The sequence below is a fragment of the Protopterus annectens genome, chromosome 3.part1, assembly GCF_019279795.1.
Source record: "Protopterus annectens isolate FY-2018-M chromosome 3.part1, PAN1.0, whole genome shotgun sequence".
NCBI classification, from domain to species: domain Eukaryota; kingdom Metazoa; phylum Chordata; order Ceratodontiformes; family Protopteridae; genus Protopterus; species Protopterus annectens.
In genome coordinates this window covers 52,377,802-52,405,533 of record NC_056732.1, presented here as the reverse complement: position 1 = coordinate 52,405,533, position 27,732 = coordinate 52,377,802, and the positions used below count along the sequence as shown (strand labels likewise).

General features: G+C 39.9%; 1 protein-coding gene across 5 annotated transcripts in view; it reads right to left on the bottom strand.

Annotated features, from left to right (window-relative positions):
* The window catches only part of PPP4R1 (protein phosphatase 4 regulatory subunit 1), a 1,686,542-nt gene that overhangs the window by 749,204 nt on the left and 909,606 nt on the right, over positions 1 to 27,732 (bottom strand). For all 5 annotated transcript variants that reach the window (XM_044066551.1, XM_044066553.1, XM_044066554.1 and 2 more), the window contains one exon: positions 14,510 to 14,643. In XM_044066551.1, coding sequence (XP_043922486.1) covers positions 14,510 to 14,643 — 134 coding nt within the window. The remainder of the gene's footprint in view (positions 1 to 14,509; positions 14,644 to 27,732) is intronic.

Sequence of the window (27,732 nt, the reverse complement as noted above, 5' to 3'; positions counted from 1 at the left end):
AAGATGCTGGTACCCCCTTCTCTCTCTATTTTTTAAATACTGTTAAATTAAAAATCTTTTATCACTTTTGTAGAACAGAGCATGTGTATATGCCTTTAAAAAGCATTTCCGGATGTAGGCACGTGCATATAAATAGTGAGCATGTGCAGGCAGCAGTGCCATTTTGAGGGAACAGCCTGAGTGTTAACATGTATGAGCATGGTAGTCAGTCAAAGTTTAACTCACAAAGCCTCATTCCTGATGTGTTTGTGTGTAATAAAGCTACTTGAACTGAACTCACAACAGTTGGTCTGTTTTATCCTGACCAGATGAGCGACATGGTGTCAAAACCGGGATTAAGAGTTCAACTTCTTCAAGCCATGAGGTACAGAGTTGAACATTAAGGTAGGTTGAGTAATACACGGAGCTCAAATTATCAAAAAGGGCCAGAAATTAACTTAAGGTAGCCAAAACTCGCACAAATGATTTATTCTGCAAAAGAAAATGAAACAGAGCAGTTGTAAGGCACACAACGCATTATTAATTAAATGAAATGTTCAAAACCACGATATTTAATAAAACTAGCAGAGATATTCATATGGGGCTTAAATTTACCTCCAGTTTGCATAACGAGCATGTTTAAAGTAAAATGAGCACAAGAAAAGTAAAACAAGTACAAGAAATTATAATGAGCATGATAAGAGGTTAAATGAGCATAACAAATATAATAAAAAAGGGCAAAATAAGCTTAAAGAGCAAGGCGACTGCATATTTTTTAGTAAAACACTGTTTTGGGCATAAACTACTATTTTACATTGACCAAAGCTATTCAAAGCATAACTGGAGTTGTTCAAAGTATCTCAGAGTGTGCAAAGTGCTTGCAGTGTGTGTGCTTTATTATGGTGCAATTATTTCAAAGTGGGCAAAGTACAGTTATATTGCAAAGTGTAGACAAAGTACAGCCATTTGAAATGTTTCCTGTACTGTGTACATTTATTCACAGAGCACCACCATTTCAAAGTGCTTCTTACATTGTACAGGGTTATTTTACAAAGTACAGCCATTCTGAAGAGTTTCTGAGCTGTGTACAGTTTATTTGCAAAATGCATTCATTTCCAAGTGTTTCTTACTCTAGGCTTTTTCTGCTGTGTACAGTTTATTTGCAAAGTACAGTCATTTCAAAGTATTTCTTACACTGACACAAAGTGGTTTCACAAAGTACAGTGATTTTAAAATGCTCTTGTTGTCTACACAGACTTATTTGGCAAAGTGCAGTTATTTCAAAAGTCTGTTGTGCTATTGGGCATAATTACAAATTCTGGCATAAAGGTTTGGCATATTTATGTGCATGTATGTTTGTACATAATTCCAAGCACATTCACTATTGTGTGTTGATATGGCAGAGGCATTTTGCAGACCCAGTCCCATTGTGTTTGATCATAATATGGCAGAGAATTGGAGAGTATTTGAGCAGGAATATATTTTCATACAAGCAGCTTTAAGATGCACATATACAAGGGCATTCATTTTGGTTAACTTTGCTGGGTCAGAAGGCACTGAAAGAGAGCGTTCATTTATGCATGCACCAGAAGTATATGCAGGAGAGGAGGAAAACTGTCATATTACTGTACCGGCTGAATCAAGAGAGGACCCTGAATGCTTAAAACATACAAGTTTAGAGAAATGTGCAGCCCTCAGACAAATGTTACATTAGAGAGGCACCTACTTAATATAAGAGACCAAAATCCAGGTGAAACCTTTGCAGCTTATATCACTGACTTGAGAAATAAGGCTAAAATTAGATGATTTGGTGATTTGAAAGATGAGTTAATGAAGGACAGGCTTGTGTGTGGTGTTAATAATGCTGCAGTGAGAACGATTTTGCTTCAGGACAGTCATTTAATGTTAAGCAAAGCCACAGAGATTTGAAAAATCCATGAGCTCACAGAAAGGCACGCAAGTATGCTTGTAAGTGACAAGAGCATGGTTTCAACAGCCTGTAGAGCAAGCATAGACAAGCATGCAGCAGGCGGCAAACAGAAACAGGCCTAAGAACATGGCAGCTGCAACCCCTGCAGGTCTTCCTGGGAGACCTCGCAACTTTCTAGCAACTTCTAAGACTAGCTCAGTAAATTGGACATGTTCAGTGCACCACAATGGTGAGTCAGCAAAACCCAATTCAAGTCTTATTGTTAACTGTCGTAATGGTGCTGCTAATCATGGCACAAGTGAAAAAATGGAACCACTTTCAAAAGTTTTGTAAATCAAGCAAGCCTCATTCAGTTATTAAGAAAGGTCACTCAAAAAGGCAAGTTGATCATATAGAAAACTGCAACCCTACTTTCTATGTAGATGGTGCACCAGTGGTTGGTGAAAAGGTTAATGCAGTAGATTTGTTGGCAAAGAAAAGTATTTTATACTGTCCTGATCAATGGTTAACTCACAGAGCTCAAAGTGGACACCGGTTGAAAGTGCAATGTGATGTCAGCAGAAGCATTTGCTGAAGTGAGAGCTGGTGAGCAATTTAATTTTGTTAATTATGCGAAGCTTGTTGCTTATGGATGTGAAGAAATTCAAACCAAAGGCTCAGTAGTGCTTTCATGTTATTCGGCTGGGAACAGTTACAGCTTGCCATTTTATATAGTTAGAAGATCTGACCAGTCATTATTAGGTCACAGAGACAGTTTAACTTGGGGAAACAAATGAAGGCTCAAGGACACAAAGTCTCCAAAGCAAAAAAAGTAAAAACAGGTTTATTACTTTGCAACTAAACAGTATGATACAAAAATAAACGGTTAAGTGCTTTTCATCTTAATTTAGAAGCCTTCTTCAGACCTACAACAGTAGCACAAATGCTCACTTTAATACAGACCACATGGTGGTTTCAAAAAACATTAACCAATGGTATTGCATAAGTAATTAAGCTTGGACACAAGACATCAGCAACAAGTCAAATACAAAAACAGCAACTGTGAAAGCCTGTAAAGAACAAAAGTGTATAGCTGCTTTTATGCACAAATAAAGACACATTAAGTAACTGCATTTAGGTGGACAGAATGTAACTCTTAAAATATGTGATAAAAAATGATGAAAAAACTATGAAAAATATATATATAAATGTAAAAGTTTATATACACATTATGAGTTACAAGAGCGCTCCAAGTGGACTAAAAGAATGCTGCACTCAAAATAAAATAAAAATAAAATAAGAGACTGCAATTTCAACTTTAACCAGTGTTGATCAACTCAACTGTAATGCTTTCACAAATCACCAACAAGGGTGAAGCAATCTTAGATGTAAGAGGAGACATTTTTAAAAGGTTTAAAACATGAAGCAAAAACCTGCATTCTTTTACTCAACTACAAATAGAGCTGTTTAAAAGACTTAGTTAGACAAAAAACTTGTCTAGCGCATTAGGCTCTTTAATTTCAGAATACAGGCAATGGAAATGACTTCAATCAAACCTGGGGGTTATAAGAGTTGAGACGTAGTTGCCAAATCAACTCCTGTCTTTCCAAAATTAGATAAGGACCTCCTTTTAGACTAACAGTAACCTGACAAATCACTCTAAAGTGAAAGTGGTGTGTTGGGTGTTCAGCACAATGCCTTGCCAATGCGTTAGGTGACTTTTTTCTAATATGGTATGTGTGCTCATAAATCCTCTCTCTCAGTTTTCTGTCCATCTTACCAACATAATATGCTGGACAGGCTACACAACTAGCCAGGTAGACAACGGAATTAGAATTAAAGTTAAATCTACCCTTAGTTTTTACCTTAAAGGAACCTGCTGTGAATTCTGTCCCTGTTGCTACGTATCTGCAATAGTTAGTTTTCACATTTAAATGCACCACCAGATCTATTACAGGTCTGGGGTTCCACTTCTAAGATCCGTTTCAAGTTCCTGTTCTTCCTCTAAATAAAAAATGGTGAATTACCCAACTTCTCCAACACATCTGGTTCCATCATGAAGATGCTCCAGTTTGTTTTAAATATAGCCTCAATTGTTTTGACTTCCAAACAAAATGAGGTGACAAAACTACTTCAAACCTTTCTAGTGGTACACCTGTTTGTGTGCCATCATGACTTGTATTAGTGGTTACTTCCAGTGGCTACACCTGTTTGTGTGCCATCATGACTTGTATTAGTGGTTACTTCTAGTGGCTACACCTGTTTGTGTACCATCATGACTTGTATTAGTGGTTACTTCTAGTGGCTACACCTGTTCGTGTACCATCATGACCTGTATTAGTGGTTACTTCTAGTGGCTACACCTGTTTGTGTACAATCATGACTTGTATTAGTGGTTACTTCTAGTGGCTACACCTGTTTGTGTGCCATCATGACTTGTATTAGTGGTTACTTCTAGTGGCTACACCTGTTTGTGCACCATCATGACTTATATTAGTGGTTACTTCTAGTGGCCACACCTGTTTGTGTACAATCATGACTTGTATTAGTGGTTACTTCTAGTGACTACACCTGTTTGTGTACCATCATGACTTGTATTAGTGGTTACTTCCAGTGGCTACACCTGTTTGTGTGCAATCATGATTTGTATTAGTGGTTACTTCCAGTGGCTACACCTGTTTGTGTACCATCATGATCTGTATTACTGGTTACTTCCAAATTCACATGCTCTTCTGAAGTGAATGACCTAATAGTAGGTCTAAGAAGTGGTTTATAAAACCCTTCTCTCCTTTTGTTTATGACTTCATTTACTAAATCAAGGACCAATGTGTCTGGGTAACCTCTCTTTAAAAACATAACTTTAAGTGTCGCACATTCTTCAAGGAAAGTCACTTCATCAGTCACCATCCTTGCTGCACGGACAAGTTGTCCTTTAAATACAGATCTTTTCTGATGTGTAGGATGGCAACTTGTGTAGTGAAGCATGGTGTTAGAATATGTAAAATCAACTTAGAGGTAAGCGCAAGTTATATGAGACTGTTAATCGAGTTCTTTCAACCTGAAGAGGAGAGGCTGAAAGAGTGTTTACAAGACAAACAAAGACATTTTTAGTAAATATTCTGAGACTGTTGCTAATCCTTTCATTGAAAGCATGTTGGACAGTGTAGCTGTATATGAACATAAAATAATATAGCAGAAAAAGGTTATAATCACTAGAGACTTGACCGAATTTAAAAATGGACGTGTCTTTATGTGGCCCAAGAATAGGCCACGTTCAGAGTATCAGGATAGTACACATGATGTTACTGACACAGCAGCTGTACAAATGAACAAGGGGCCTAGTGAAGATTCTATGCCCAACATAAATGCACGTTCTGTTGTTGTCAATGAATGTATTGGTAATGAAAGTAATGCTGATAGAAATGATAAAGTGAATGATAATATCCATAACAGGAATTTATATCCTGCAGCAAAAGTAAATAATGCTTTATTAAATGAGCAAGAAAGGGTAGTTAGACCTAACACCACCACAGTGAATGTAAATGAGAATACTGTAGGATCACTCAATAATGCTCCCCTTTTTCCCCTGCCTATCAATATAGACAGAGGTATGGGGAAGTCCAGGTCGATGAGCCGAGGCCACCAGAAAAGGACATTTTCTGGAGACAGGAATGCCAACCAAACAATCAAGAAAATGTGGGGCAGAATGGAGAGTCACTGATTTGGAACATCTCCAGCTATAAATTAACTGCTGATGAGATTAATGTCCTTGAAAAAGGTTTAAATTTCATCCCAAGTCATGATAGTACCTTAGCTGACACCATTTTAGATTTAAAAATATTTTGCAGAAATGTTATGTTGCGTTTAGTTTTTGGAAGAGACTCTAATGAGCATAGGATGATGTTCAAGGAACTGAGTACATATGTCCCTAACAATCACCCTTTGGTGGATGCATATTTTAAGTTAACAGAAGAAGAACTACACAAGTTCTATGGTAATAAAAATAAATCAAAAGCAATTAAAAATAAGAACAATCCGAATTATAGAGAGCGAGAGAAGCACTCAAAGGGCTACAAAGTAACTCCGAAATCACTATCAGGCCGGCTGACAAAGGCAGTCCAATTGTCATTTTAGACACGAAACAATATATTGCACTCATGAGAGAAATGCTAAGTGATGAAAAGTTTTACAAGTTAATACCTATAGATTATGTTCATCAAGTGATGGACTATTTCTGCCACTTTACTGGATGATTTAAGAAGTGGTGTTATTAATGGAGAACTTTATAAATATTTAAGAGTGGAGAATCCTTTGATCCCAATAATACAGAACTTACCTAAAGTACATAAACATAGCAGAAATCCACCAAAGAGATCTATAGTGGCAGGTGCAGGATGGCCTACAGAGCCACACTCTGTAGAAAAACATCTATGCCCAGTCATTGATAAAAATAAAATAGTTTAAAGAGACACTAAACAATTTCTCACTGATTTATATGAAAATACGAATTTAGAGAGAACTCCAGGAGAAACCATCTTTGTCACATTAGACGTCCCAATCACTATTTACTATCATACCAAATGAGTTGGGCATAAAATACATACATAAATATCTGGTTATGAATAGTGGCTATAGTTTGATACAAATAGATCTTGTATGTCATTTCCTCGAGATTATACTCGAGAACAACATCTTCACCTATGGCGGGGACATGTATGTCCAGTGTGATGGCGTAGCTATGGGCATGTCATGTGCCAATAGCTACGCCAACATGTTTTTAGCACACTGGGAACACACTGTCCTTTTTAAGAATGATATGTATATGCAATATGTTATGTTTTACCGTTGTTTCGTGGATGACCTCTTCCTAATTTGGACAGGAACTCAGGCACAGTTATTAATTTTTAAGAATCAGATTAACACCTTAAATGAATGTCTAAGATTTACCATGGCCTCATCTAGTAAAAGAGTGGAATACCTCGATCTATATAGAGAGAGACTACCATAATGGTTCTATAAATACAGGGGTATTTAGAAAACCCTGTCATAGGAATCCTTTATTACCTAGACAAAGTATGCACCCAAACTATGTCTTTAGAAACTTAATAAAAGGACAAGGGATGAGAACCTCAAGGCTGAATCCCACAGAAGAAGGCTTCAAGAATGAAATTGTTGGCTTAGAAAAAAGGTTGACAAAGAGGGGCTATCACACCAACGAAATCAAGAGAAATTTAAGTGATGTCACTAGTCTCAGGAATAGTAGGGCCCGACCATACTATGGACCGCAACAGAAAAACACTGTAGAGCCTGTCAATACCTCAGTAAATAAACAATTGAAAATTCCTTTGTTTTATACACGTGATAAAGAGCTGAGGGAAGTGTTTATGAAGAATTGGTCCATACTTACAATAGACTCTGATATAGTCTGCTAGGCACAAAACCCAATTTCTTGTATAAAGATAGGAATAATTTAAAAAGACTGCTTTGTCATGGAAAAAATGCAGAAACACAAAAATACAGAATACAGTACTCAGCCCTGTGGTAAATGTAAATTTTGTTCATATATTAATACCAGTAATAAATTTGTACATCCAGATACAGGTCAAGAATTCATATTTACTTCAGCAGCTACTTGCTTGACATCTCATGTGGTCTACATAGCAGATTGCCAATGTTGCCACTCATTCTATGTTGGTGAAACCAACAGAGTTTTTAAAGATTGTATAAGGGAACATCTTTATAATATTCATACTAAAAGTGAGCATAATACTCTGTCCAAACATGTTAAGCAAGAAGGGAAGACGCACAAATTTAAATTCAGAGTTATAGAGGTTATTGTGCCAAGTATTAGAGAAGGTGACATCAGAAATTTTACTGAAAATAGAGAGGCACAATGGATATCAGCCTTTAGAGCAGACAAAGGAAGAGGACTTGATGAAAGAGCCTCTATTAAACCTTACCTAAAGAATAGGAAGATGAAAAAGTGAAGTCAAAAACTCAAATTATTTGATTTCTGACTTATATAGCTATATTATAAATCAGTGCAGGTTATGTGTTATAACTGTGCTGCATAACCCTTACATATTTTGAACTAGATTCTTGAATTGTACTCTTGATTTGTGTTTTGAGCAAGCTGTTGCTGTACATTTATTTTATTTCTGTATAAATTAGTGCATGTTATATGCGTTATATTTGTGCTGTATAACTTTTATACATTTTATACTGAGCAAGTTGTTGCTGTGCTTTTATTATTACTTCTGCGTTTTTACCTTTGCTTTTATTTTTGTATAAATATTTAAATTAGACACATGACCATGTAAAGAAGTGTTCTGATTGGTAATGACACATTTTGAAATATTTGAAGGTAGTATATAAAGAAAGGAAAGGTGTGTTTGTTCTTGAAGGTCTGAGGAAGCTATCTAGCAAAAGCGCTTACCGTTTTTATGTCACTCAAATAAATGAACTGTGAGTTTTAAATTTTACACAGACTGGACTTGTTGTTACTTGGATAAATCCTTCTGTTTGAAGAATATATGCTGTTTGCATTTTTCAGCCAAAGGCCTGGTTGCCCCATTGTAATCCTGAGTCTTGGTTTGATCTTCTTGAATTTACTAAATCTCAGAAATATACCCAGTGACAACCTACTTGGCTCCCCTGCTCAGAGACCTACCCAGGCAAACCAGAACAACTTTGCTTATTAGTTCTAGTTTGTTGGTTCCTAATGCTAAAAACAACAGAGCAATCAAAGGCCAACTTTTTAAGAAGCGTTCTTCTCAGAAGTCCAGCTATGATAAAATGAGCAGATTGTCCGTTAAAAGAAGGAGACACAATGAGGATGCAAATGGCAACAGGCTTTGATCGAACTTGTCAAGTGACATGTATGTGTCGAGCAGAGATCCTACTTAGTGGAATCTGAGGGTAAAAAATACAAGAGAAACCACAGGCATCTTCTTCCTGTATCGGAAATGATATCTCAGCATTGTACCTGTGATATAAACTCTAGATCTCAGAGGAACCCTGACAATGATGTCCTTCATGGATGCATCTGCCGTCATAACAACTGGGTTGTCCTGTCGTCAGGCAGCCCTACGGTCGGCCGGATTCCAAAGTCCGGGTCCGGCTTCGGCTGATGTCGCACTTCACCCGACGTCATCTCTGCTGGTCTTCGGGTATAAAGGCATCAGCCGACGCCATTTTCCTCAGTCTTTCTTGCCGCGTGGCAAGCAGAAGCTGTTCGCAAGTGCCGGTCGGTCAGATCCAGAGATTACTACTACCGAATACTGCTTGAAGACTTCTAAAGCTAAGTACCCGTTGGGGACTCTTTCTTGCCTCAGCCGATGTCAGAAAAAGTCAATAACTGTTTAACTTGTGGGAAACAAATACCTCATAAAGATTTCCACTCTTACTGTTTGCCTTGTTTAGGCCCAGACCACGCGCAGCAGCCTGTTCGGCCTGTGCCTCATTCAACCGGACGCTTAGGCGTCGGTCGGAGTTGCTGAACAGTTTTCGGCTCAGATTTTGCGTACATTATGCCGTCGGATCCTCCGACTACCCAAATTGTTAAAAAGCGCAAAGACAGACACTCGCGGTCCACGGTTTGGCGAAACCATGGTTAAGCAAACTGTCTCGGTTTCGGCGAAACCGAGAAAACTGATCAAAGTACAGCTGAATCAATGACTACTACTGAGGTTCCTGCTACCTTACTTGAATCGGCCTCAGAAATTTTACCTACAACAGTGGTTACTAGTGACTTATCAGACACCATCCCTTTGGATGTCTCTACCCCAGCACGTGGTGCTGCTAGGCCTCCTGCAGCCATGTCTATTAAGGCCTTTGCCAGGACTAAAGCAGCCAAATCTACTAAATCAGTGCCTGTTAAACCACCCTCAACCAGGCCCACTTCTAGTTCACAAATGCTTACTCTGGCAGAAGATTTAATATCTTTAATTAGGGGATCTCAATCTCACCCAGACAGGGCCTCTCAGCCCCCAGAAAAGAGACCTAGAGCAGAGCCCCCCGAGCCTGTGTCCTCTGATGATTCTGCAGATGACTCGGATATTACAGACCAGCCAGAGGCTCCTTTCTCCAATTATGAAGACTCAGATGCTGAAGAATCCATTCCAGCTGCTTCTCCACCAGAAGAATTCTCCTTTGGGAAACCTTACATGCCATAGAACAATTCCAATGGCAGGAACAGGATTTCTCAGATTCCAGAAAAAGACTTAGGACTTTTCTGCACCTTCCACAACACAGGCCCTTAGCTATACCTCCTGTCCTCTCTGTTGTGGACGATGCATTTAATGATGTCTGCACTGCACCAGATTCCTTACCTCCAGCCCCTGCCAAACCAGATAGATTTTACAGGGTACCAGACACTCATCATCACCTATACAAGGCCCCACTTGCAGACCCCGTAACTATATCCCAGGGGCCTAAGGCTGTAGCCTCGACCACAGCAAAAAACCCTATTCCTTCTGAAAGGGAAGCCAGGTCTTTAGACAGATGGGGCAAAAAAGTTTATACCTCAGCTACTCTCTCAGCTAGAGCTTTAAACTGTCAGTTTCACATGATACAATACCAAGAGTTTATGCTTGATCAGTTAACTAAAAAGCTATCCTCTGATGACTCTATAGATAAGAAATATGTATTAGAAATGGTAAATAACATACAACAGGTTAGTAACCATTCCTTAAAATGTGGCTATGATGCACTGGAGGCTTCATTTAGATCAGCCATGACTGGCACAGTGATAAGAAGACATGCATGGCTGAAGGAACAGGTCTTACGGATCATGTTAAAGCTAAGTTATTAGATGCTCCTATGGATAAGGCCAGTTTGTTTGGTACACCTGCCCAGCAGGTAATGAAGAAAATGGAAGAAAAGGCAAAATCTGTACAAGCGGTTAAAGATTTCTTGCAGGTTCAGCCCCAAGGTTTAGCAGGAACTGGCCTGCCAAAATTGGTCCTTTCCTGACTCCACAAGATCCCAAAGGGGCAGGAATAGACGTTCCAGAGGCAGAAATCAATCCAGAGGGAGTGCCTACAGAGGACGACAGTGGCAAGGTAATAACAGAGGCACAGACACAGCCACTACCACTACAACAGCACAATCACAGTGACTTGATTCTAACTCCGCCTACCAGGGAACAAATAGCAGCACCATTAGGCGGAAAATTAAGCTTATTTTCCATGTTCATACCGAAGAACATGTCTCGGTATCCATTTCCAACCCTGATGATGTCCCAGTTGTCCACAAAGTTGAACATTCCTTGAAGACAGTCCCTATTGCTAGATCCAATTCTGACTTTTATGTTACACAATCAGGTCGCATTTCTAGACCTAGTGTAAAATACACAGCAACCTGGACATGATTGTTTTACTTGTGTCTAATTTTGTATGACTGCATGTCAAAGAATTAGTTCTGTATAACTGCATGTCAAAGGATCATTTCTGTATAACTGCTTGCCATTAAATACTGTCATTTGATGTATGAGCCATTTCTCAAAGAGGGAGAATGCAGAACAGAGCATGTGCAGGCACCTTTAAGAGCATTTCCAGATGTATGGTAGTCAGTCTGTTTATAAGTTTAAGTGTCTGTGTGTGTGAGATAAAGCTGCTTGAACCAAACCTGCAACAGTTCGTCTGTTTTATCCTGACCAGATGAGTGACTTTTTTCTCTCCCAACTTCTACATATATACCAACTGTTCCTGGAAACTTCCCTGTTGATTGACTAAACAATACTGTTAAACCTAATTTCTTTCCATCTTGACTATTAATTGTTGAGTCGCATCTTCCTCGAACCTTGGCATAAGCCTCCAAATATTTTCTTGTGCATCTTTACCTGGTTACCACATTACTCTGCATTATACAAATTTTCATAAAATGTCCTAAGCATCCAATAACTCTACAGTATCTTTGATTAGTCTCCCAATGTATGGCAAATATTCTTTCTGTTACCTAAGTCATTGTGCTAAAAGTTTTTGTGCCATGGAGTTATCAGAAACAGTTGCTTAACATTTGTAAACTCATATTACCCCAATACTCCCTTATTTTCAATTTATCGCTTTGCATTTGTTCCTGTGTGCGATTCCAATACTTCAGCCTTTGCCAAACCCTTTAAATAATTTACATTACTTTCTCCCCATCTCATTCTCTCTTACTCCAACCATGTTTTTAACCTGCCATTTTCATTTTATCCCACTCACCAACCATCCCCTCTGAAGAGATTTCCAGCTTCCTTAACACTCAAGCCATTTGCACTACTCAGTCCTTAAATTCCCCTAACAAGTAAGGGGAAAGCACCAGTGCCTCATTTTTACTTCATTATCCTGTACATTTATCTTTTTTTATTGGAGCATGATCTGAAATAGATACTGGAACTATTCCAGTTATCAGTTATGTATACAAGCTCCTGTGAGACGATTTCTATACAGTATAGCCCAGTAACTTGGGGAAGAATATGTACATTCTGTCAGAGGTCCCACTGAATTCATATCTTTCTTAACATTCTCACACACACTTCTTCATAAACTGACCCTCTTGTTACATCTCCCTTTTAGATCCCCCAGTACACATTGCAGATCAGATTCCAATCCCCACCTATAAAAATACTTCCTGATGAAAGCAGATTTCTCTCAAAATTCACTTGCACTCCATGACAGCACTGAATATAAAAACATATTAGCTTAATTCTCCTCCCCAGCCAATAATCCCCTACTACCACAAATCTAATTTTTTCCACTTCTGTAACTACTGGAGCCCCTCTAGCATTCAGTATTACTCCTTTTCCTTTCTCCTTTTGATTCCACTGAATGTCCACCCTGAAATTTTTATTTCCCAAAATCACGTGCTTGTTTCTACTCAAATGCATCTCCTGCAACACTGCTACTTGAACCATACATTTCTTAACATAATTCAATAATCTCTGCTTTTTGTCTAAAGCCATTCACAACCATGATACGGGCAGAGTATCCATTATGACAAAGGTACTACTCCCATCCATTACATGACAGTGTTTTGAATGTATACTTCCAACTTTTAGCTTACATAGATTAATGTCCATCAGGCTGATCTCTTATGTAGTTACTTCTTGCAATATCCAACCGAAATTATGTCGCATTTTCAAAACTTTTTATTTCAATGAAAAAACAGATTTTTAAAATACCAATACCCTTTTAACTTTGAAGAAACACAGAAAACAATGCAATTTCCAAAAAAAGGTTTACTCCTCCAGAAAGGAGTAGATGCAGCAAACAGACAGCTGCACCAAAAGGCATCACCTAATCTAAAATTAAGGTTACCCATGTTAAAGTGTATATTACAGCTTGTGTTCCCATTTATGCTAATTTCTGTCTGATCTTTTATCTCTGTTCCCCTCCCAAATGGGAAAAAGCAGCCTGCATGCTTTCAGGAAACATCAACACTTAGCCCAAAGAATAAAATGCTCTGACGGCCTTTAAACAAAACTAAATTGTGTACTGTTGTGCTGTAATATTTAAGTGCTACGCTACTAGGGAAGCAACTATTTGTACAACTTAAAAACTTCCCACATTTTCAATCATTTATTTTTCACGGAACTGCTTTCTATTGTACCTTTAAATATTACTTACACAGTACTTTATACACTTCACTCCAAAGTCTGATCAGACCGCTCATGATTAACTACTTGCACCTGCAGACATCTCATCTTCTAACAAAATCGATTTGAAATGAAAACACATATGACTTTGCAGATGCATGAGTGTGTCTGTACAGGTCAATCACTAAGACAACGCTGTTCAGCCCTCTCATGATAAACTGCTTACACTTGTAGACTTCTCACTTAATGAAAGCCTTTGCCAATGGAAAAAAAGCTAATGACTGTAGAACTACCATTTCCCATGACTTTCAATATTTTATCTTACTTGTCAAGCCTATTTACCTAAAAAAAAATCTGGTCTACATCTTAAACCAAGGGACATTATTCTACATACCCACATATATAAAGACAGGGGAAATTATCTTACTTCTTTGCATGCCCCCACAACACTTTTACATCCCCCACATCCCAGAAGCTCATGATCATAACATTATACCAAGTTTAACTTGCTCCTATCCAGCTTTTCTTAGTTTGTTATAGTGTAAAGCACAGATACCTTACAATTAAGTAAAATGATTTTCTCATTTAATATACAGCAGTCACTGATCAACCATCCCCACCTCTCATTTAAAATAACCCTTGTTCGCATATTAAACAAGACTGTTTTGCAATGTAAAAAGAAATTTACATGACATTTTTACATAAATAATAAAAACTGTTAATTCTTCAGTACCTTTTTCAACATGAGCAGCAAAGTGAGGTATATACTTTACAGTCCACCCACCAGTTTAACAAGGTCAACAGATATTCATGTGTTCAGTTTTACATATCCCCTTCTCAGACATGATCCTGAATGCACTGACAATTGTGCCTGGGATTCTCCATCAAAACTCACTGTACTAGGCTGAGGAATTACACAGCTTTCTAAACAAATACTATGGAATTAAGAGATCATAACTTGCAAGATTCTAATAAAATCCACATAAAATTAGAAAAACGCTGAAGCTTAAAATTTTACATACAATGAAAAATAAAAAAGTTACCTTGTACTATTCTCCATGGATTTTTGACAATCTTCAGACCTGAGCTCTTCCTCCCTGAAGTACTGAGTAGAACTAGATGGATTTGCAAATGTAGAGATGAATGGGCCCAGTGACTGGAAAGCAGCTTGTCGAACCTAAAATAGACTGTCTCAATTAAATACTGCACTTTTTAAAGCAGCCTGTCAGGGGGTTCTAGAAGAACCAAGTTACAAAACAATGACATTACGCTGAATTCACTAACAAACCGGTTTGTCAAAAAGTCAGCAAGTAAAAGTCCAAATTTCATACTTGGTAGCAAAACAGTCAATAGGGAAAAAAAAAAGCATTTCCCATACCCACGGCTAATTATATTTAAATTTATTTATTTATCCTTTGTTGACCTGGTAAGTCCCACATGGTTAGTAACCTCTTTTCAGGCAAGACTCTAGGTGGAAGTTGTACTACTACTAGGGGAAATATGGCCAGGGTATCAGAGAACTTCCCCTTACTTGTTTTGACTGGTGTCATCGGCTATTTAATATTTACATGAACTACCACCAATTCAGGCAGATGGGTCCTCAGTTTAACATCTTAGCCAAAACGATGACTAAGGAGTGCAACATCCCCATTATGCTGTACACTAGTGCCAACAATCCATCTAGCTGGTGTGAGAATAGAACCCACAGCACTTTGCACCAAAGGTAAATGTGAGATGCCACTGCTAAATTGTACATACCAACTCCAAGATCACACTATCAAGGAGAAAGGGGAACACACTAATTTCTATAAAGAAAAACATTTCCCAGCACTCAAAATGGGAGTCAGGAAGTGAGATTCTTCAGGAAACCCAAATAAAAGGGTCTCCACAAATTATCACATGATAAAATGGACTAGAATGAAAATTTCTTCAAAGCTTCTGAATATCAAATGTATACAAATATGAATTAGAAAAAGGAAAATTACATTGGTGAGCTACCTGAAACACCACAAATGAAAAGCTCTGCATTTAGAAACAAGCACACACACTACAAGCAATGAGAAACACAAATGTGACATCAGCTTATCTTCAGAAGTCCACTACACAGTAGCTGAAGCAACTGAATAAATACTTATGACCTCTCAACCTTGAAATCCTGCGCACAGGTCATGCATGCCTTCCTAACCAATACAGGGTGTTTTTTTAAATCGTTGGGCCACAGGGCAGCTGCTGCCATCCAACTGTACTACTGACATGCACAGATGATCCTAAAACTTCTATTATGCGACATTCCCTCCCCTGGCCTGTAGCTGATACTCTCTATACACGCACACAATATAGGCTTGCTATGCTGGGTGTAGCAGAATCCCAAAGCCATGCATACCTTCCTTCCAGATAACCAACATCCTCTTTCTTTTACCAAGAACAAGCCTAAGCCTTCACCAATGGAATATGCTACAGCAACGGTTTACTCTGACAACCCTCGTGGAAATAGTGAGGTGGGTTTTAGCAATTCCGTCTGCAGACTCCAATGGTCCCACCCAAAGGCTGAAGGCTCACATGGATAAGTAACAATCTATGTCAAAAACAGAAAGCAAAGGAAACGTACCTCAGGGATGGGGATGATGATTCCCTAACCCATGAAGTGATGGTGCGGATCTTACAGTGAATTTGAACTTTAATGGCACTAGTTGCATGCACTCTCCAGCACGCTACGGTTAAACACTATCAAGGATGTGGTAAAAATAGATCCTGCCATGAGCACTAAGGCTTGGACCTCTACTCCGAACCACCACCCAGAAAGCCAAATTCATGGAGTCCTGGCCCACTTTCAAATGGGAGGAAGCTGCAACTCTGTCAGAATACAGAACCACTTGTATGAGGAGGTTGAAATACACAGGGAAATAAGAAAGACTTTTCTCAGCAGATAATTCTCCAAAGAAACTGCTGCCCATGACTCTGCAGACCTCAGACTTCTGGGAGAGGCACATCAGCATCCACTCATCCCCTAAGTGGATGCAAAGAAACCACTCTGCTGTAAAGGCCAACATTAAGGTGAAAACCCTAAGGCACAGAAGGTATCAAAGTGTTCAGTACTGAAATTGCAGCCCACCCAATACAATGTGAAGGAGGTTCTGAGGTCCACAAACAATGACATGTTAAACAGATATAATTATGCCAAACACCACCACCCAAAAGTCCTTAGCAGCAGCACCAAGTGACCACGGAAAGCTTCACAGAGCAGATGAGCACATCAGATTTACTCAAATGTAGGATCAGTCAACATTTTACTCCCTTTGGAGCTGGTATGGTGGCAAGCCAATTAGCATATAGTAATTAGCTCTTCAGGCACAGATATAAACTATTAAAAAGGCTGTCATCTGATTTCAGGTCACACTTTTGCCAATAGATAACATTATTTTAGTGCACTTGGTGAATGTCTGAGGAAAAAGATAAGACAAAGAAGAAATCTAAAGAAAAACAGCGAAACATGCTTTGAACAGTAGCAATCATATGGCATCTTGCTAGGACACTGTGGGTTCTAACATGTCAAGGAAAAAAAACACAAATATTCAAAATAAGTGGATCAGATAACACACTATCCAGGTCCACCTGCTGACAACTGGGTTTTAAAACATCTAAACTCAACAAAAAACATAACAGCATTCTATAGTACATAAAACCACTACTAACAAGGGTCGGAGAGTTTTTTTCAAAGTTTCAAGATATTTATTCAAAGGTGGGTGACAGACATGGGAAAATATTGCGCTAGGAAAAACTTAACTCAAAACTGGATTGCTTCTCCTTAAATAAACCCAGTAACAAAGAAGTTCACATCTAAAGGAGGGCTTATATAAATCTTCCTCTTCAGACTCACTGCCATTTCCTTAACCTCAACAACTGCTGTGGAGAAGCAAGGCAACTGCTTCGTCTTTCCAAGATGCAATGGAAGCCCACCACGAAGCAGAGCTCATTTTAATCACAGCTACAGTAAAGTTCATTATACTTCAGCTCCGCAGCAACTGAGCTGTGGTTTAATTCCTGATGTTCTAAGGACATGTTTACTCCTTAAACGTTCTCAGAAGTAAAAGAACCTGGACCACCACTGTATGTATAGGCTCTGTAAAATGGTGCAGTATACTTTCACATGCCTCAGTGCACCAGAAATTTCATTTCACATCTCATTCACTTCGAGCTGCTCGGCCATTGTAAAAACACTAACAAATGTAAAAAAATATATGACAGAACAAACTGCACAACTTTTCAAAACACTTGAAATTGTTCTGTACACCAGAAATATTGACTATTATTTTTGCAGTTGTTCTTGCAAGAAGCAGTTTACCCAGAAAGCACTGATGCTCAACAAACTGCCAGACTTAACGGTCACCTCAAGTAACTTGGTAAAATGTGTCAGACTATAAAGGAATGTATCATCAAAAAACCCCAAGGAATGGTAGCTGAATAAATGTATCTCTTCATGTTTAAGACAGAACAGCACATGAAATGAAAAATTAAAAGCACTGTGCCACTCTACTGGCATTTTCAAACTCCTCATGTGCCCTCCACACTGACAATATTACTCACATCAGTGGGTCACTATGCTCCAAGGGAACAAATGACAGGCTTGGGCTGGCCTTGTCTTGTACTGTCCAGCAGAGGCACTCTTTGCTAACAACTGGTTATAATGGATTTTCTGTTTCATGGGATGGTCGTATTGTTCCCATGTACCAGTGGAGTTTCCTTTTTAGAAGCTAGTCCTCAGGAACCATTATGATGTAAGCCGACATAGCCAGGATCTTTCTGAAGTGACTTGGTTGAGATGGGTCATTTGAGCTGTCTAGAAAAATAAAAGTGACAGGAAAAGAACTTTGTCCCAAGAAGGGGAAAATCCTGCATGCCTTGATGTCCACTACTGCTCTAGTAATGTCCAGGACAAAAGATGACTACATAACGTGAACAGAGACACGGACTCTTGAAGCTTTTCTTCCAAAACAACCTCAGTGAAGAAGTTATCCAAGCAGACACTGAAGGCTCTCATCTACAGGGGAGAAAAAGAAAGCACAGTTGTGTACACTTACCATAAATGTAGATGTTCAAGTGTATTCACTGTTGCAGTCATCACACTTGGGTTATCAGCCTGCAGGTAGCCCTCAGTCGGCCCGAATACCACAGTCTTGGGATTTCTGCACTGGATATTGTCGCCTCTTCAATGATGTCGGGTCATCAGTGGTATGAAACAGGCAGCAGATGCCATTACATAAGTTTTTCTTGCCCCAAATGTCAGGAGCCCTCAAAATAAGAAGCAATTACATGGTGTGGAACACCTCAAGTAAAAAGTAAATACCATAGCCATAAAATATGGCCAAAAAGAGTACAGGTAGAAGCAAAGAGAAGCCAGGGGGCTGGAGGGAGGGTAACCAGGACTACAACAGTGAATACACTCGAACATCTACATTTATGGCAAGTGTACACAACTGTACTATGTTCTTCGTGTTTCACTGTTACAGTCATCACACTTGGGTTGATTCCCAAAGCTGCGGAAGGGTGGAGGCAGACAAGAAGTATTAGGGCTGGCTAGCAGGCCTTGTAAGACTGCTGTGGCAAATCCAGCTCTGGATTTAAAAAAGACAGGTAAGTGGTAATGCTTGGTGAAGGTGTGTTCAGAACTCCAGGTTGCAGCCTCCAGGATGTCCCTGGTAGGGACTCCCATGAGAAATGCTGTAGAAGCTGAGGTAGCCCTAGTGGAATGAGTTTTGATCCCCTGTGGGATAGGTTTTCCATGTTGTTTGCAGCAGGAATGGATGCAGTGTGCTATCCATTTGGAAATGGTTTGCTTTGAAATTGCCTTGCCTTCTGCCTTGTAGTAAAGCTGACTAGCAGCTGGTCAGTTTTTCTGAAAGGCTTAGTCCTGTCAAGGTAGAACCTGAGCTGTCTGTGCACGTCCAAGGAATGCAGAATCCTTTCCCCTTTATTCTGAGGATTACGAAAAAAGGTTGGTAAATGGATGGATTGGTTTAAAGCCACACTAGATACCACCTTGGGCATAAATGATGGGTTAGTCCTGAGGGAAACCCTGTCTGCATGGAAGATAATGAAGGGTTCCACAGCCATAAGAGCCTGTAACTCAGGCACTCTTCTTGCTGAAGTGATGGCTAGAAGTAAGGCCGTTTTCCAAGAGAGGAATTTTAACTCTGCTGTAGCAGCAGGCTCAAAAGGAGGAAGCGTGAGCTTCTCTAGTACAAAGTTAAGGTCCCAGGCAGGAGTGGGAGCTCTCCTTGGGGGGTCTTAAATTGTTAGCTCCTCTCAGGAACTGTTTGATCAGAGGGTGAGAGAAGAGGGGTGGCTCAGTATTGTAATGAGCCGAGATGGCAGAGGCATGAATCTTAATTGACTAGCAGGAAAGGCCTTTGTGGAGCAGCTCTGCTAGATAATCTAGGATTTGAGGTAAGGTGGGCACAACTGTGTCCTTACTTTGAGACTGGCTCCAAGAACAGTATCTTTTCCAATTTTTTGAATAGGATTTCTTAGTACTAGACCTCCTGGCCTCAAGGATGACATCCAGCACCTGTTTGCTGAGGGTTGCTGGTGATGTATTCAGGGAATAAGCCAGGCTCAAGGTTTAGGGTTTGCAGCTGAGGATGCAAAATCTGTCTCTCCTTGCTGGACAGCAGGGAGGGGGGATTTGATGTAGGTGCCAGGGTGGCACTGCTGTCAGACTGTGTAGGAGTGGGTACCAATGCTGGCATGGCCAGTCTGGTGCAATAAGGATTGTCCTTGGCCTGTCCTGTTTGATCTTGAGTAGTACTTTTGAGAGTAGGGGCAGAGGGGGAAAGGCATAGATTGAGAGGTTTTCCCATGAATTGGATATGGCATCCACTCTCCATGCTTGGCTGTGGGGGGTTCTGGTGCAAAATTTGCTCAATTGATAGTTTTGAGGGGAAGCAAAGAGGTCCACCTCTGGTGTCCCCCACCTGTGGATTAGAAGTTTTAATGAGTTGGGATCCAGTTTCCACTCGTGTTGGTCCAGTAGATTTCTGCTTAAGTCGTCTGCCAGTGAATTTTGTTTGCCTGGCAGGAATTTAGCTTGCAGGTGCACTTGATTGCTCAAGGCTGCGTTCCACAGAGCCATGGCTAACCTGCAGAGTGGGTAGGAACGAGTTTCCCCCCTGCTTGTTTATGTACCACATAACTGTGGTGTTGACCGTCTGAAAGGATAAGGTATTTGAAGGCTGTGAGTGCATTCTGTACAGCTAACATTACTTTTTGATTGATATGCAGGTGACTTGGTCCTAGGCTCCATTTGCCTTGAATGCATTTGCCTGCCATGTGAGCCCCCCATGCATAGTCTGATGCATCTGTTGTTAGGGTTTGGGTGGCAAGGGGTTGAGTGAAAGGGAGTCCCTTCTTGTGGTTGCAAGCCTCTGCCCACCAAAAGAACTCTGTCCTTAGGCAAGGAATGATAGGAATCACTGTTTCCAGGTCCTGAGAATGTTGACACCAGAGACTTAACTACCAATGAAGTGTCCTCATATGACGTCTTGCATATGGAACTAGGAGAATGCATGAGGCCATAAACCCTAGTGCTTGTAGTATTTTTCTTGCAGATAGCTGGGTTTTGGTGGCCAGTAGTTTGAAGTAATTTGTCAAATGAACCTGCTATTCTGGAGTGAGGAATGCCATCTGGGAAGTTGTGTTCAAGCTTACTCCCAGGAATACAATCTTTTGGCTGGGTACCAGATGTGATTTCTTTTCGTTGATGGTATACCCCAGAGAAGTTAGGAGTCTCTTTACACACATCAGGTGCTGAAGTAGCAATTCCTGACTGCCCGCCTGAATCAGGCAATCGTCCAAGTATGGGTAAATTTGAATATTTCTCTGCCTGCAGTATGCAATGGCTAGAGCCAGGCACTTTGTGAATAACCTGGGTGCAGTAGATAAGCCAAAGAATAGTGCATAGAGCGTGCCCTGAAACGTAGATATTTCCTGCAAGATTCCCTTATGAGGATGTGCAGATAAGCTTCTTTTAAGTCTAGAGTGACCAGCCAGGAGTCCTTGGCTAGCACAGGAAGCAGCTGCTGGAGTGTAAGCATTTTGAATTTTGGTACCACCAGGAAGGTGTTGAGAATTGACAGATCCAGGATAGGGCGCCAAGAGTTCTCTTTTTTGGGCACCAGTTGGAACAGGTTGAATAGCCCTGACACTGAGGAGAGAAAGTACTTGCTTTTGGGCCTCTGCCCATTGGTTTGGAGGAAGGTCTGGCAACCCGCTTGGGGTTGGCAGTGAGTGGAAGTAGAATCTGTATCCCTGGGATACAATGTTTAAGACCCAGCGGTCCTGCGTAATGTACTCCCAGTTTTTTGCATGCAGAGTGAGTTTTCCTCCTAGGGGTGCAAGTACTTGGGCATGGCTGGGAAGGATTAAGGACAAGTCACTGTGAACTTTTTCCATATGAGGTGGGAGCACTCCATTGTTTAGATCTGTGCATACCCTGAGACTGTAGTCTTTGTGGTCTGTTGCGCCTGGTTTTGCACTGAGAAGGTCTGGGAGGGACTGGAAAGGACCACTTTTTAGAAGGCCAATGCCGACTGATTTAGGTTCGTAGATTTTAGGTTCGTAGATTAGTACTAGGCTAACTAACTGCCCAAGCCACTTAAGCTTTCCCCCCGGCCATCCCCTCCTAAAAAAAAAAACCCTGTACCTTGCGTTTGCAAAGCAAACACCTTAACCATTAGACCATCCCCCCATCTAGGTGGCTGTACCTGTAAGAAATCTTTAACAGTTTGCATAGATTTAGCTTTTTCCTCCATCTTTTTAAGAACTTCTGCTTTTGTGCCAAACAAACAGCCATGGTTTAATGGAGCATCTAGTAATTTTGCTTCGACGTGGACTGGCAAGATTTGTTCCTTCAGCCAAGCAAGTCTTCTCAGAACAGACCCAGTGACAGCAGCCCTGCAAGATGCTTCTAAGGCATCAAAACCACACTGCAAAGTATGTTTACCAACTTGGTTTACAGAATGCATTAACTCTTGTAAATCTTTATTTTCTGTACAATCGGGAATCAACATGTTTTGCTTAATTATTTCCATAATATGTTGCTGGTACCTTCAACATGTGAAACTGGCAATTTAAAGCCCTAATGGCAAGAGTTGCAGAAGTATATACCTTCTTACCCAATCTGTCTAAAGCCCTAGAATCCCTCTCCAAAGGGGTAGGGTTTTTGGCTGTAGTAGCCTTAATACCTTTAGGCCCATGGGAAATGGTCTCTGGATCCTCAGTGGGATTTTTAAAGAGAAATTTGTGAGAGTCGGGTACTCTGTAGTACCTGTCAGGCTTCCTAGGAGCTGGTGGTACAGTATCAGGGGGTAAGACTGGATTCCATAAGGACATCATCTACAATATCAAGGACAGGGGGTATAGCTCGAGGCCTGTGCTGAGGCAAGTCTAAAAATTGAAGATGCAAAAACCAAACGGCTGCAGGTACACTAAGGTGCCCAAAACACACAACCACAGCAAAAGTAAATTAAGGCACCAAAGTTACACACCTCATTAGTTCCTTACCTTAAGGCCAGGCACCTTAAATACTAAAACATGAGTTTTTATATATATATTTTTCATTGTAGTACTATGGTTATATGTGTGTGTATATGTATATATATATATATATATATATATATATATATATATATATATATATATATATTAATAACCATCAGGGATAACACCCCCTCCCCCTTTTTTTAAATATTATTTTTTTAAATATTATTGTTTTTTTTTAAATATTATTGTTTTTAAATATTTTTTTTTTTTTTTTTAAATATTATTGTGTGTAAATACACACCTTTCTATATATTTTATGCATTTTTCTTATGGATATTGATATATGTTCTTATGTTAGTGGAGTAATATCTCTTTAAATTGTGATGTCATACTAATTGTCCTAGTATTTAACCAAGCATCAGTTGTAGTGTTGTGGTCTGATGAAGCAACATTAAGTTGTGAAAGCGCTTACCGTTTGTCTTCTGCAATAAAGTATAGTGACTGATTTCCAGTGTGTAACTTTGGTGCCTTAATTTACTTTTGCAAGTCTAAAAATTCTCTGAGCCTCTTTTTGGACTGTGGGTAGTCCTGGCATTCCCAGCAGAAATGCTCCCTTAGGGTATGCAAGGTTTCACAGAAAGAAAAGTCCTCTGGAGGGGAGGCAGAGGGAATGGAATCCTCTGCATCTGAATCCTCATAGGTAGATAAGGGTATGTCCTAGTAATCAGAGGGGTCACAGTCATCGGACTTGTGGCCTGTAGAATCAGAAGGGAAATCAATTATTTTGTCTTTTAGAGGGGAAGGTTGGCTTCCCCTAATTAAAGTTGTAAGGTCTTCTGCCATTCCAAGCATTTGTTTCTGTGGCATGGGAGCTTGAGAATGTGGTTTGGTCCTCTGTTTCCTAGGCGTAGTGCGAATTCTGGGCCTGAGAAACTCTGTAGTTTTAGTCAGAAATGAAGTAATCGGTTTAATGCGAACATTGGAAGGTCTGAATACACCCTCAGAAGCCGGTGCCTGCACAGTGGCTCCGGACACAACCAAGGTACAGACATCCACAGGTTCCATAATCGAAGAAGCATCTCATGGCTGGGTCTCAGTAGAGGCCTGCGAATTTGTAGAAGCGGGTATCAGGGGCTGTGAAGGCACCTCACGGAGTACCGGCAAACTGGTGACTAGCTTTACGGAAGCGTCGGCGGCAGTTTTGGACCTATGCGGTCTGTCTCTGTCTTTATCCTTACGTTTTTTCGGAAGATTGGTAGTCGGATGGCTTATCGAAGCCATTTTGGAATATGGAGAACGAGAGCGAAAGATTTTAGCGACAAAGATAGCCAGACGACGAACAGTTCGGGTGTTGAACAAGGCACAAATCCAACAGCAAGGAATGTCATGGTCTGGGCCTAAACAGGTGATGCAGTAAGAATGAAAATCTCTGAGGTATTTGCTTTCCACAGGCAAGATAATTGTTAACTTTTTCTGACATCGGTTAGAGCAAGAAAAAAGGGTTCTCAATGCAGTACTTCACTTTAAAAGATTTCAGGTTTGAAACTTGAAAAACGAAAATTTCAGGTAGTGGCCGACAGGCACTTGCAAACTGCTTCTGGTTTGGGCTCCCGCATGGCAAGAAAAGCTGATGTAATGGCGTCGGCTGCCTGTTTTATACCCCTGACAACCTGACGTCATGGAAGAGGCAACAGCATCCAATGTAGAAATCTCAAGACTCTGGTATTTGGGCCAACTCAAAACCAAATACTATTCTTCCTAGTACTCTTAACTCCTCTTATTACATCCTATTTCCTAACCTTCTATGAACAACCCATATACTCCATCTCTATATTTCGCTCTTTTCAAACGTCATCATCTATAACACCTTCACCTGTGACATTCCAAAACCCCATCTATAAATCCAACTACTCTCCAGCTAAATTTCACAGACTAACTCGTATTAAATTTTATAACCAGAAAACAAAGAAACTTGCCTACTACTTTGTCATAAACCTTAAACCCGAACAACAAATACTCCACAACATACTTTTAGATGGAGATATTCATCCAAACCCTGGCCCACTGCACACCCAGACCTTAACTACCAAAAACAATGACAACCCTAAACCTATACCAACAACCAAATCTACCAACTCTCTCACCATAGCTCATCTGAATATACGTAGTATTTGCAACAAAATTGCACAACTACATGCACTCCTTGATGTTAACCAATTTGACATCCTATGCCTATCTGAAACATGGCTACAACCCACTATTAAAGACTGTGAAATTACCCCACCAGGATATAATATAATTAGACTAGAACGCACAACAAAAAAGGGAGGAGGTGTTGCTATTCTATACAAAACTCAACTACAAATCAGCACCATCAATCTGAACCTCCCCTTAAACAATAACACCGAACTAATATGCTCTAAACTTCAAGTAAACAAAAGTAAAGCCATCTATATTATTTGTACATATCTCCCCCCAGGAGATAACATTAACACCCTTGAGTACATTCTCAACTGGCTCGCTTCTAATGTCCCACAAGAAACGATAATGCTAGGTGACCTAAATATAGATTGGAATCACTGCAACCACTCAAACCCCACCTCCCATATTAATCTCCATGGCTTCTCTCAACTAATTTCAGGGCCGACCAGAATTAACAAAAGCAACAATAAAGACTCAATTTTGGACTGGATACTTACTAATACTCCCCAACAAACCTACGCTTCAGGCACCCTACCAGATGATCTAAGCGATCACCTATTAACCTATATTATTAGAAAAAAAAACATCATCACTTTTCCTACCTCATTCCGTACATTACGCTCAAAAAAAAAAAATTTGAATTCAGAACTCTTTCTTACACAACTACACCACTGTAACTGGACTCCTCTAAAGTCACTACCTCTCAATGATGCAGTACAATACTTCAACTCCACATTCTTATCTATTTTAGATCAGCATGCACCAATACGCAAGATTAGAATCAAAACCAAACCTGCCCCCTGGATTAGCAACAACACTAGACAACTAATCATTACCAGAAACAAATACTGGGCTAAATGGCGTACTTCCAAGACCCAAGCTGACCATCAAACCTTTAGAGAATGTAGGAACAAAACTAAAAAAGCCATACTATCTGACAAACAGAACTACTACCTTCGTCTACAACAAATATCCAATAAGGAACCTAAAAATTTGGTCCACCATTAATAATCTTCTATCCCCAGGCCAATCAATCACACCCAACCCACAGGACTCTATCCCTGATAACCCTATACAAATACCTAATGCCTTTAACTCCTACTTCACAAATACTATACAAAATCTGGCTAGTCACCTCTCTCCTGACACCTCAAACCTACATCCCTTCTCTGTAAATACACCACCCTCATTTCACTTCCTTCCCATCCCTACATCATATATTTTATCACTACTGTAAAAACTAAAACCTTCCTCCCCCTCTGAAGAAAAACTCCCTGCTGAGTTTCTGCAAATAGGAGCTAAAGCTATTGCTTATCCTATTTCTATACTGATAAATAGATCCATCAATCTAGGAACTGTCCCTGATATCTGGAAAATATCCCACATCATCCCACTACACAAAGGAGGAAACTCTACTGAACTGTCTAACTATCATCCCATTGCTTTATTATCCCCTATTGCCAAAATCTTGGAAAAATGTATCCATAAACAACTCCTAAACCATCTTCTCCAAAACAACCTACTTGCTAACTGTCAACACGGCTTCAGACCTTCCCACAGTACCACCACTGCTCTGCTCTCATTCACAAACACCATCAACACTAACCGCAACATAAACAGTTTTTCATCTGCACTATTCATTGACTTGTCTAAAGCCTTTGACATGGTGAATCACAAAATGCTCTTACACATTCTCAATTCTCTCTCACTGGATCCTAACAGCATAACTTGGTTTAAATTTTACCTCGAAAACCGTCAACAAGCAGTAGTCTGGAAAAACTCGCTATCTGACCACCTTCCTATCTCCCAAGGTGTTCCACAAGGCTCTATCTTAGGTCCACTTCTTTTTTCCATCTTTATCAATGACCTTCAATCAGCTATCCCTTTTTCTAACTGTATTCAATATGCAGATGACTCCACTATTATCTGCACAGCTACCTCTCAAGCTGAACTTCAGTCTCTTACCCAAAAAGTCTTTAACACAGTAGAACAATGGTTCTCCCAACGCTGCCTTCTACTCAATCCAAAGAAAACAAAACTTCTACTCTTCTCACCAACACGTAACCAAATCCCCCTAAATTTCTCTATCACTTCCAACAACAATACTAGTATCTCTCCCGACACCACCACAAAACTACTAGGAATTACAATTGATAATAAACTCAATTTTGAAAATCACATTAACTCTACTATAAAAACTGTGAACAAAAAGATAGGAACCCTATATAGAATCAAACCATTTCTTACCCCAGCTACTAGAATTACCCTAGCCAAAACCCATCTAATATCTACTTTATTCTATGCATGTCCTATTTACACCAACCTGTCAAAAAAAAAAACCTTAATAAACTAGTTATATCCTACAACAACATTGCTAGATTTGCTACCGGATCTCCTTTTAGGACCCACCACTGTATTAATCTAAGACAACTTGGCTGGCTAGAACTTCCCAATCAGATCAAACTACAACTAATAGCAGCTCACAAAACCCTGTACCAACCCACCAAAACGCCAATACTCACCAGCC